This window comes from Antechinus flavipes, chromosome 1 (assembly GCF_016432865.1).
Source record: "Antechinus flavipes isolate AdamAnt ecotype Samford, QLD, Australia chromosome 1, AdamAnt_v2, whole genome shotgun sequence".
Taxonomy (NCBI): Eukaryota; Metazoa; Chordata; class Mammalia; order Dasyuromorphia; family Dasyuridae; genus Antechinus; species Antechinus flavipes.
The window spans coordinates 647,145,108-647,157,361 of NC_067398.1; the positions used below are offsets into that span (position 1 = coordinate 647,145,108).

Below are 12,254 nucleotides of genomic sequence, written 5' to 3' on the forward strand. Positions count from 1 at the left end.
AAAAGTATCTTCTTCTATTATATGAATCTAAACAATGTAACCTTATTAAATCTCTTATGGTTTATCTTTCTTGTTTTCCTTGTTATTCTTTCTTGTGTGGAAAATCAAATTTTCTTTCAGCTCTGGTCTTTTTCTTAAGAATGCTTGAAAATCATCTATTTCCTTGAATATTCATTTTTTTTCTGAAGAATTATACTCAGTTTTGCTGAGTAGGTTGTAATATTAGCTCTTTTGCCCTCCAGAATATCATATTTCAAACGCTTCAATCTTTTAATATAAAAACTGCTAAATCTTGTATTATCCTAACTGTGACTGTGATATTTGTGATATTTGAATCTCTATCTTGATATTTCTTTCTACTTACACCTTGACCTTGGAGCTCTATAATTTGGCTATAATATTCCTGGGAGTTTTCATTTTTGGATGTCTTTCAGGAAATGATCAGGGAAGTCTTTCATTTTCTGTTTTGCCCTCTGGTTCTAGTAGAATATCAGGGCAGTTTTCCTTAATAATGTTTTGGAAAGTGATGTCTGGATTTTTTTTTTTTTTGATCATGCATTTCAAGTAGGCAAGTAATTTTAAAATTATCTCTTCTGGATCTATTTTCTAGGTTAGTTGTCTTTATGATGAAATATTTCACATTTTCTTCTATTTTTTCATTCTTTTGGTTCTGTTTTATTGTTTCTTGATGTTTCATAGAATCATTAGCTTCCACTTGCTCAGTTCTAATTTTTAAGGAATTATTTTCTTCAGTGAATTTTTGTATATATGTATATTTTCATTTTGCTAACTTTTTAAGGAGTTCTTCTCTTCAGTGGTTTTTGTGTGTGTCTCTTTTTACCATTTGGCCTATTCTATTTTCAGTGGTGTTGTATTCTTCTTTTTTGCGCCTCACTTACCAATCTATTGATTCTTTTTCCCCATGATTTTTTTCCTATCACTGTTACTTCTTTTTCCAATTTTTCCTCTCGCTCTCTTATTTGAGTTTTAAAAATCTTTTTTTTTTGCTCTTCCAAGAATTCTTTTTTGGACCTCAGACCAATTCACATGTTTCTTTAAGGCAGGATGAAGATTTGAATAGGAAGTTCATTTTCAAATGCAGTCCATTTCCTACTAAAAGGCATGCTTTAAAATAGATAATGGAAGCTAGTATATATAGAACTGGATTTTAATGGTATTCAGGAAAAAAGAATACTTGTTAAAAAAAAAAAAAGGCATTACTAAGGAACTTCTATCATGTAAAAGCAGAGTGGTCAGAGTACAACTTCTCAAGCTGGAGAGACTTTTGAGGCCTTCTGGTTAGATTCCCTCATCTTATAAATGTCTATATATGAAGAATCTGAAGTATTGAGTAGTAAATGACTTGCTTAAGTTTATATAACCTTTATAGCATCTCCAGAATTTGAACCAATGATTTCTCCCTTTGAATTCAGTGTTTTTTATACCCTACTAGGATTATTAACCTTTTATGTGTTATGGACAACTTCTGTGGTCCAAAGAAGCATGTAGATTTGCCTCATAATGATACTGAAAATGTATATAATGAAGTATGTAGGATTATCAAAAGAAGCAGGGAAGGAGGTGGGAGGAATTTGTGGACCACAGGTTAAGATTCCCTGCACTACATCAACTTCCCATTTTGTTCCCTTTTTTATGAGTTATCAAAAGTTATCTCAGATATTTGTTTCAATTTGGTGATCTTATTTCTTCATTAGTTTGGAAATAGAACCTACTATGTGCCAAGCACTTCTTCATTTCTATACAGACAACAAGAAAAATTTACATTTTTTGTTTATTTTTTTTCAGGTTCTAAGATCAGGACTAAGAAAGCATTATCTACTCATAACCAGGAAGTTTCCAAAGAAATAGAATCAGAGGGAAAGACATTGGAAAGTTCCCAAGGTTTTTCATTTGGAATAACTTGTGACTCTCAAGGCAGTTTGGAGAGACAAAAGGAAAGTTCTATGGGGGATAGCTTAAGAAAACGTCCTTTCCAGGAGAAAGATTTCAGGAAAGTGACCATTCCTCACCAAAAAAAATTCACAGGAAAGAGGGCACAAGAATATAATGAATTTAGGAGAATCTTTAAGCTGAGCTCCACTTTTTTTGCACAGCAGAGAGAGCTTACAGAAGATAGATCCCATAAATGTGATACATGTGGGAAAAACTTCAAATACAATTCAGATCTTATTCTCCATCAGAGAATTCATACTGGAGAAAAACCTTTTGAATGCAATAAATGTGGGAAAACTTTTGGACTCAATTCTCATCTTACTGAACATCAGAAAATTCATACAGGAGAGAAACCTTACAAATGTAATGAATGTGGGAAAGATTTCCGTCGGCATTCACAACTTATGTTACATCAGAGAATTCATACTGGAGAAAAACCCTATGAATGTAAAGAATGTGGAAAGGCTTTTAGTCAGAGCTCACAACTTACATTACATCAACGAATCCACACTGGAGAGAAACCCCATAAATGTAGAGAATGTGGCAAAGCCTTCAGTAGGAGCTCAACCCTTATTAAACATCAAAGAGTTCACACAGGTGAGAAGCCCTATAAATGTAATGAATGTAGAAGAGCTTCCAGTCAGAGTTCTCACCTTATTCTACATCAAAGAACTCATACTGGTGAGAAACCCCATGAATGTCATATATGTGGGAAAGCCTTCAGTCGAAGCTCACACCTTAGAGAACATCAAAGAATTCATACTGGAGAGAAGCCTTATAAATGTAATATATGTGAGAAATCCTTCAGTCAGAGTTCAAACTTTTTTCAACATCAATTAATTCATACTGGAGTGAAGCCCTATAGATGTAATAAATGTGGGAAAGCATTTAACCGTAGTTCACACCTAAATGAACACATGAGAATTCACACTGAGGAGAAAGCCCATCGATATAATGAATATGGGAATGTCTTAGATAATTCAGGCCTTTTAAAAGATCATCGCATTCATGTTGGAGAGAAAATTCATGAATGTAATGAATGTGGGAAAGCCTTTAGTTGGAGCTCACATCTTGTCCTACATCAGAGAATTAATACTGGAGAGAAACCCTATGGGTGTCTTGAATGTGGAAAAGTCTTTAGTCAAAGCTCTCATCTCATTTTACATCAGAGAACTCATACTGGAAAAAAACCCCATGAGTGTAATGACTGTGGGAAGGCTTTCATTCATAGCTCAAGCCTTCCTTATTCAGCATCAAAGAGTTCATTCAGGACAGAAACCATATGAATGCAATGAATGTGGCAAAGCTTTTAGTCGGAGCTTAACTCTCATTCAACATCAAATAATTCATACTGGGGAGAAAATATATGGATGTAATGAATGTGGGAAAACCTTCCGATGGAGCTCAAACTTGAGAAAACACCAGAGAATTCATACTAGAGTATAAGCTGGTGGATATGATTACTAGGAAGGACACAAGATAGTTATTTAACAGTAAAAGCTAGCCAACTTAATCATAGGGTTTCTTTTTTTTTTTTTCTTTGTTTGTTTTTGGCAGTAAGACAGAGGAGTGAATTTTTGAGTATTAGATATAGGTACATCTCTCACTTGTCTATTTCATTCAAGCCAATCTACTTAAAACTTCTTAGCTCAAGATCTGCTAATTCCTGCCTCTGTGCCTTTTACTTATCTTCATGTTTTTGTATATCATATTCAGGATCTTAAAAATCCCCTTCTTCAGGAAGCCTCCCATTTGTAGCTCTAATCAAAAATACCATTATGTGACCTTTTGTATTTATGTATTGATTGTGGTATATTGTTATATATGTTGATATATATGTGGTATATTATTATATATTATTTTTTACTTAATTTATGTATCAATATAAGAAAGAGGATGGGTTTAAAATCAGGAGACTTAAATTTAGCCCTAGCCTTGATTCCACTGTTTGAGGTCCTCTGGGGCTTCATTTTCTTGATAAATTGAGGGGATTGGCCTCAATTCTTTCCAGTTTTGATGTCCTATGTTCTGTATATTGGTATTTATTCACCACCTAACTAAATCATGCAAGATTTTTTAAAATCCCAATTGGACTTCAAACTTTTGTTAATATCTTTTGCATTTATTAGATAATAATGTTCATTGGATATTTGTTTGCCTTTAGTCTTCTCCACTTAGCTCTGGCACAATTCCTGTTGTTCTTTATGCTATTTAGCATACATAGGAAGCCTATTGATACAGGAACAGTTGTTGAATTTATATTTTCATAGGATCAGAGATATGGAGATGAAAAGGACCTCTGGTAATATCTTATCCAGCCTTCTTTTTCCAGATGAAAAAATTGGAACTTACAGAAGTTTTCACTCATTCAGTAAACATTTTGTAAGTGCTTACTATATGTCAGATATTATGCTAAGTGCTAGGGTTACAAAAAGAGGCAAAATGGTCCCTTCCTACAAGGAATTTACAATCTAAATGACGTGTCTAGGATCATAGTTAGTAATTGTCACAGTCATGATTTGAACACAGATTTTTCTGATTCCAATTCCAGCTTTCTATTCATTATAATATGCTGCCTCATAATTGGTTTGGAATTTGTTTTACTATTGACTTAAGCTTCTTCTAGTGTTTCTGGGGAAAGCCTACTTGCCAGATTACTGAAGAGGGAAGGGAGAAGTAGCTTGATAGGATCATAGCCTCATTCAATTTTTTTGTTTTAGAAACAAAGATAGTGATGCTCGGAGAAATTAAGTGACTTGCTCAAGATCACATGAGTTGTAATTGTCATGAGAGGTGGAATTTGAGTCCACATCCTCTGATTCTGAGGTCAATGCTTTTTTCCTTATACCGTGTTAAGCAGGTGTGGCTCAAGGAATTTCCTGTCTAGGGGAAAAGAAGAAAAGGGATAATTCACCAGCATCTCCAGGAAAGCAAGCATTTTATTAAATAAAGGATGGGGACTGAGAAGAGTGCGTGGGATAGCGATGAACAAACTCAGTTACAAACAAATACACTGAGATACTCTTTCATTTATATTCTCTAAGAATGAGGGAGAAAAAATGAGGAATTAGAGTGAAGAATCTTGGTGAAGTCAATGGAGAGCATTAGGACCATAAAACTTGCTGCAGGGTCAAAAAAGTCATCGTGTTCCAGGGAAACTGCTTTACCAAGGGCCAGTTTGAGGCTGCAGGATCATAACAGTTGTGTGAGGGATACTGGTCAAGGTGCTAGAGGATTACACACATACTCACACCCAAATATCAGGTTTATTCCATATTCAAGTAACTGCTCTGGTATGTTTGTGTCTCTTATTTGGTACACAGCACAAGATTCTCTTGTGTGCTGCATGTGTATGTAATAAATGTTCCATTGAATCAGGATCTTTTTTTTTTTCTTTCTCTGGGGACAGGTCAGAATATGGGATGACCCCCATGTCTTCTGATTTTCTTTATAGCAGGAGGAGGGAAGTATTTGATTTTCAGGTTTTATGAGCTTTCTAAATTCAATTCCTTTTTCCATACCATTTTTTGGATCCTATATTTTTCAGGCAACAGAATTTTTATGTGTCTGCTCTATGCTGATTGCTAGGTAAACTACAATTTGTTACACCATTGGATGGCCTTATAGTGCCCCACAGTTGGCTACGGATCATCCTATATATTTTTCTTAGGACATATATAGATTTTTTGAATTAATTTACTTTAATCATAATTTTAATTTTAAGCAGTTTAAAAACTGTTAGTTTTAATTAATTGTCAATTAATTATTTATGTGATTTATATTTTTTATTTATATTTTATATTACATATTATATATATTTATATTTATATAGTTGCCCATAGCCAAGCTTTTGTATCTGTAAGACTATGTATAAAATTTCCACCAACTGTTTGACTATCTACAAGGAAGCCCAAGAATGCTCCTCATCTTTTTCCTATCTAATATATTTCCTTCACAGGACAGAAAAGATATAGGATAATAATTCATGAGTTTGGAGGGATCATGGAGACAGTTTTCTGAGGATAGGGCTGACATGGACATATTTATATGGAGTAGAGAAGGAGGTGCAATATGTTGGAAAGGAGAGAATGGAATACAATTGCTTTGCAATTTTTGGTAGAGGGGTAGATCTTGGTACAGGGTAAGGCCACCTCTATGTGCGACAAGTGTGAAGAACAGTGGCAAAAAGCATCAGAATAATAAGATTAGGAAGATGGTGAAAGAAGGAGCTTATCAAGAATGGCTTCAATTTATTTTCTGTAAAATATGAGACAAACTGATGATGGGCAAAGAAGTTGTGGGAGGTTTAAGGTGGGAGGTTTGAGGAAGGATGAAAAAATTTAAAAGAAACTGAGGAAAATAGGACAGAATTGATAGGCGATGTATAGAAGGATCACTTAGCAATTGTAATTAAGTTCAGTAAGAGAGCACAATTGAAATTGTGTGACATAAATTTGAAGTGGACTTAGAATGGTTGAGTGATTTTCTCTATTTTCTTTTAGCAGTATGTGTGGGTGTGAAGGCAGTGGATAGTGGGAGTCATCCAAGGCTGAGGCTTGATGAGATGCAATTGGTGATAAGGGGACCAGGGACCCAAGAAAAGAGCACAGTGTAGAGAACTAGTTCACCCAAGTTAAGATGGAGAAAAGAGAAGAGAGTTGCTAGTCCATGGAAAGTGCTGAAGGATCTAGGCATTGGAGTTCATGCTGGGGGAAAAGGGTAGAATTGTAAGAGAACACAGTGAGATGGAAAGCCAATGGTCCATGGTAAGATAAGGGGATTTTTGAAATTCTTGAACATAGAAGTGGTGTGGTACATTTGTGGATGATGGCAAAATCAAGGGTTTGACCTTTTGTGTGTGTTACTGAAGTGGGGTGGAAAAGTAGGTAAGAATAGATTGAACAATTGATTGATATTTAAAGGAGAATCACTATGTAGGTTGAAGTCCCTTAGTAAGAAGGTTGAGTTGGAAAGAAGAAAGAAATTGTGAGTTAGGTACAATTGTTGAGGGAAAAAAAGGAGTGACTGGAGTTTTGTAGACTATACTAGGATTTTATTGGAGTGGTAGCATGGACATCAAAGGAGGAGAGGATGTTGAGTGAAGGTGGCAGGGGGAAAACCTGGAAATAGTAATGAGGATCAAGGAGAATTTGACCAGTAAGCTGAGAATGAGACTGCATCCAGCACTGGAATGAGTGGCCAAGGAAAGTTCCTTGAAAAAGATTTGAGAGAGCATATAGTTAGCAAGGAAAGATGTTTTAGCAATTAACAATGGAAAAAGACAAGTTTCCTAATGGGACTCTCAATTAACCAGGAGAAAGGAAATACTCCATGAGGTGGGAGTATGTCATTAACTGGCAGGCTAAATCCTAAAAGGAATTTAGTGCAGGAAAAGAGCTGGTTAGCTACAAGAAGAAAGACAACGCAAGGCATGATGGGGAGATGACAGGAAAAGTACCATGAGGCATGGGGAGGAGTGAGGAGAAAGACAACACAAGGTTAACATCTTTAGCAAAGATGGTACGGCCTATAGACAGATTTATCAGGGAAATTTGAGCTCTGGGATTCGATATAATTTGGATTTCTGACTGGACAAGGCAAGGCAGGGCTACCAAAAACCTCCACAGAGAGTAGGACTGTAGGGTTAAACTGATCCTTTGCCTGTTTGCTTCAGGGAATTATTTTATCAGTATTTAAGTCTTTCTCTGCCAATCCCACTTAGTAATTTAGGACCACATCAAGAGGATTGATCTGTATTCATTTGCATCTGAAGTTGGGAAGCTGCATTGAGTGAATCTGCGAATACAATGTTGCAAAGCAAAAAAAAAAAAAAAAAAATCTTAACAACACTAACAATCGTGAATTGGAAAAATGAGAAAGAAACCTATTTGTTGAAGGAGACCTCAGAGATCATCTTGTCCAACTCTCCTCATTCACTTTACAGATGAAGAACTAGACCTAAAGAGATTAAGTGTTTTCCCTAACACCAAACAGATACTGTCAGAAGTAGACCTCTATAATTCAGTCAGTGTTCTTTCCACTTTACCATAAAACTACTGCAATAGTTCAGTAAAACTGAAGGTGTTAGCTGCACTGAGGTATTACAATGGGAATAGAAGCAACATTAAGTAATTGTAAAATCATGGAAAGATAGGTACAACATATATATATATATAAACATTTGAGGAGGAAGAGCTCACTTTCAGTTGGGGGAATAGAGTCAGTGGGGAAGGTGGAATACATTTAAACTGGTCCTTGAAAGAAGAGAATTTTAATAGGCAGAGATGAGAGAAAGCAAAATTGTCCTGGGTAGTGCATAAAGAAAGCAGAAGAGTGCAAGATGAGGTCAGGAAACATCTAGTAGTTCAATTTTGCTAGCAAAGAGTTGTGAAAGATAATTCTCTATTCTTTTTTTAAGCACAAGCCTGCCAGAAAAAAAAAAATTATTAACTAATTCTAATTTGTGTTTTCTGATTAGAGAACTGACAGTTTCTTCACGCCTTCAAAAAACTGAATGTAAGTCATTTAGGGATGAGTACTCAGGATATAGCAGGAGGTTTCAAAGGACTTCATTTGGGCTGAGGCTACTTTGCCTCCAAGTTAAGAGGCCAAGATTTATTATGCTGACAACATCAGGCTAAGTTACAAAAGACTTGGCAAAGAACAAGGAGAAAAAAAATTAATTTATAGGAAAGAGAGAGAGATTGAGTGCTTCAAATTATGTAGAATTGAAGAATGGTCTGGTATGCATCCCATCATTGAATTTTATAATTTAGTCCCGTATGCACCTCATTATTGTCTCAGAAACTTTGTTATGACTGACCACCAGATTGTTATCCCTGAGCCAAGGCCAGATGGCCTTAGTCTTAGTTCCATATTTCCCCTAAAAGCTGCACTCCATCACAAAAGAAACATGAGATGTATAAATTCAGAGCTATCTCCATTCCAAATGTTCATATGAACTATTTGTGCCTGACCTGTGATAGTCTTTTGAGCTCATATTGGTCTGATCAGCCACAGGTGGACACATTGTACATTGACCTCAACATAGAGATATCATTTTGATCCTCTTCAAGAACAAAGAACAACTAATCAACCAAGACTAATCTTAAGCAAGGATATCTATTCTTAAAAAATCTTTAGTTGCCAACTGAGTAAAGTTTAACCTTTTATTTATTTATTTAATGCATTCAAGAATCTTTATAATCTTAGGCCTCATTTTCTGTCTGCACCCTTATTAAAGCTCCTTTCTGTACTTTGTATTTTATCCAGCTTGAACTACCTTCAAATTCATCCTGTATTTTCTTGTCTTAGTTCCTCTTCTCACTTTGTCCCTATGCCTATGATATTCTTCATCATTTTTTAAATGACGATTTTTATTTTACTTTTCCCCCCCAATTAATATTGTTTTCTCTTATGTGTCTTCTCCCCACTTCTGGGGAAGGGAAGAAGAAAAATTCTTTCCGCACTATTGTCACCCTTTGGTTCCTACCACTCCTTTGCTAAAATGGCCACTCATCTAGGATGCCTTCCTGGGTTCCTATTGTCTTTCATATTATATAGCACTTTGTACTCTTACCTGTCACCCCTCTTCTAGACCATGAAGTTCATGAGAAAAGAGCTTGTCATAAATAAATCTTTTAAATTTCTCAGAACAGAGTTCTCTGCTATAGTAGTAGGCACTTATTGATGAATTAAATGAAGGAAAGGGCTATATTTTATTTATCTTCTTCATTCACACCAGTACTCTGCACATGTTTTTAGATATTTTTGAAGTTGTTTATATTGATGTAAAAAGGAAATAAAATTGTGCTATTTGCAGTATTTTGGTTGAAATAATTAGCAGGAGGCCATGAATAAAGTGCTCTATAATTGATACATAGGGGTAAGGAGGGGTGCCCCAAAACTGTCTTTCTCTGACTTTGGGAATGAGCCACTCAGAGCATTCCTTCAAGGAGATTTTCTCCTTGAATCGCCCGAGGACAAACAGCTTCATTCTGTTATCTAGGTGGGGCTAGTGAGCCCTGAGTTGGAGATTCTAACTTCACTGAATTGGAGAAACACCCATTCAATTCTAAGATTTTCTATTCAATTCCAGTTCAAGCTGAAACCCAGCTCCATCAAGAACTGCCCTTGTAGCCAAGGCTTCTATTATAAAAGAGCCAATTTAAACCCAATCCTCACAGAGGACCCAACATGCCAGGCCATGCCAAGGAAACCTCTGCCCGCTGGAATGATATTCTCTTTCAGCATTATCCTCTCTTATCCTCACCTATTTCCCATATTGAGACTATACCTCTCTGTTGGGATTTCTCTACTAGAAACTTTACTTCTCTTCCAGGACTCCTCTACTACTTTACTCTCCTGTTGGGACCCTGCCACTAAGGAATTCAGCCTTTCTATTCATGCATAGCAAAGGCTGACTTCCCAATGCCAATAATAAACCTCTTTTTATCAGTCTAGCTTTTCAGGTTTGTAAATTCCTTTACGAAGGAATGTAAATTGTAAATTCCTTTACTCAATGGCATCGACAAAAGCAATGCTTGTGTGCTTAGGTTTGCACCTTTGAGAGTTCACACTTTAGCTCACACACATTAGTTCACAAGTTTGGAAGATTCACAAGTGTTCACAAGTATGGGAGATACACCAAGTTAGCTTTGTAACTTTGTGAATTCACACCTCCCATAATCCCACTCTCGGAGGAGGAGCCAACCTTTTACATCAAAAGAGCTTCAGTCAGTCAGTCAAACAGAGTCAGTTCAGAAGAAGCCACAAGTCGGAGTTGAACTAGAGCCAGAAGTCATTTCCAAAGATTGACAGAGTGAGCGTTCAGTTCTAGAGATTGAGAAGTTAATCTGCAGTTGCTCAGAATCAAGATTCAGAGAGAGGCTGAAGCTAGCAACAAGAGCTCTCGGAACCAAAGAAAGCTAACTGGGCTATTTTGGAAGAAACAATAAAGAACCACTTTAACTCCTGGCTGCATTTGGGGTGATTATTACTCTGAACGGAAACTAAGGCTGCCTCCAGAAAACCTCCCCAAGAAACCTGCTCACAGAGAACGATCATATATATTATAAAAAAGAAGAGAACACCACAACGAAGGACCTCTGCCCTGCCAGAAGGGGGTTCCCAAAACTCCCTACCCATGCACCAAATCCCAAGGGGATTTAGGGGAGTCAAACCTCTTCATTTGGTTCCCTGAACCCCAAACCTGCCACTAGCCTTATTATTTAACTCCTGACCACCAGGAACCCTAATCTCCTCATTTTGGTTCCCTGAATCTAATCTCATCGTGGAGATATTTGGATGTGAGAACAGAGAAGCAGACCTCTTACATTGTCCATATATTTATATTCCAATTAAATTTTCATTAGCAACCCTATATTAAAACTCCTTTCTAGACTGAATTTCTTGAGGACAGGGATGACATTTTATTATCTTTGCAGAACATTTATAATCAATGTCTAATTTTAGTTGATTCAAATGCATTTTGCCAATATGAATGCTAGAATGCCTTCATAAATTGCAGTTGACACAGTATATACCTCATTCACATGAGGGAGAGAGGAAGAAACCCAAAGAACTTGCTGCAAACCTTGTGCTCAGCGCTAGTCATTTGCACCGTGACCCCTAAGTAGAATGGAGTTAGTGCTTCCTTTCATTTAGTTCAAATCTCAGTTATTTCAATGACTACAAGCAAGTGCTGGTTCTGTATCTGCAAAGGAGGAATAACCATTTGAATGTAGACAACTTAAAGACTAGGCTTAAAGCATATGCAAATAAATCACTGTATTCTCAAATCTTGATTGAGCAATGCATAATGCTTAGCCAAATTTAATAAACCTCTAAGCACATCCTCTTCCCCTCTCTCCCCTCCTCCACTGTTGTTTATCAAGATCAAAAAGCTCTCTGTACAAATGTTAGCATCTACTTGGATATGCAAAGGATTTTTTCTTTTGTCCAGATACAACTGGGCTTTTCCTCATAATTTTACTACTGTTTGCAGTATTTGCACACTCACTATTGTGTGGTGTTGTGAAATAACATCACGAATGTGTCTTTGGTTCATTTTTCCTGTTTGATTCTGCTACTGATTTGTAACTAATGCAAATCTTATAGTGATGTGATAGGAACTGTGTACCCCTAATCTTTGGGGGGGAAGGGGGAAGTGGACCTGGGTTTGAAAAAAAAACAAATATCTCAACCCCTCCTAACCTTTGGGAGCATCCCCACCCTCCTACTGATTCTCAGGGGAAACTTCCACAATAATCCCCACCCTACCATACCACCCACCATGCCTG

The 12,254-nt window shown here is 36.5% G+C and overlaps 2 protein-coding genes across 2 annotated transcripts in view; one reads left to right on the forward strand and one right to left on the reverse strand.

The window, feature by feature from the left end:
* The window catches only part of LOC127544563 (uncharacterized), a 236,115-nt gene that overhangs the window by 26,284 nt on the left and 197,577 nt on the right, over window positions 1-12,254 (reverse strand). The gene's annotated exons all lie outside the window — the stretch shown is intronic.
* Window positions 1,816-5,333, forward strand: ZNF623 (zinc finger protein 623). The gene has a single exon (XM_051971235.1). It carries the CDS (start codon window positions 1,965-1,967, stop codon window positions 3,237-3,239), a length of 1,275 nt encoding a protein of 424 aa, XP_051827195.1. The 5' UTR covers window positions 1,816-1,964; the 3' UTR covers window positions 3,240-5,333.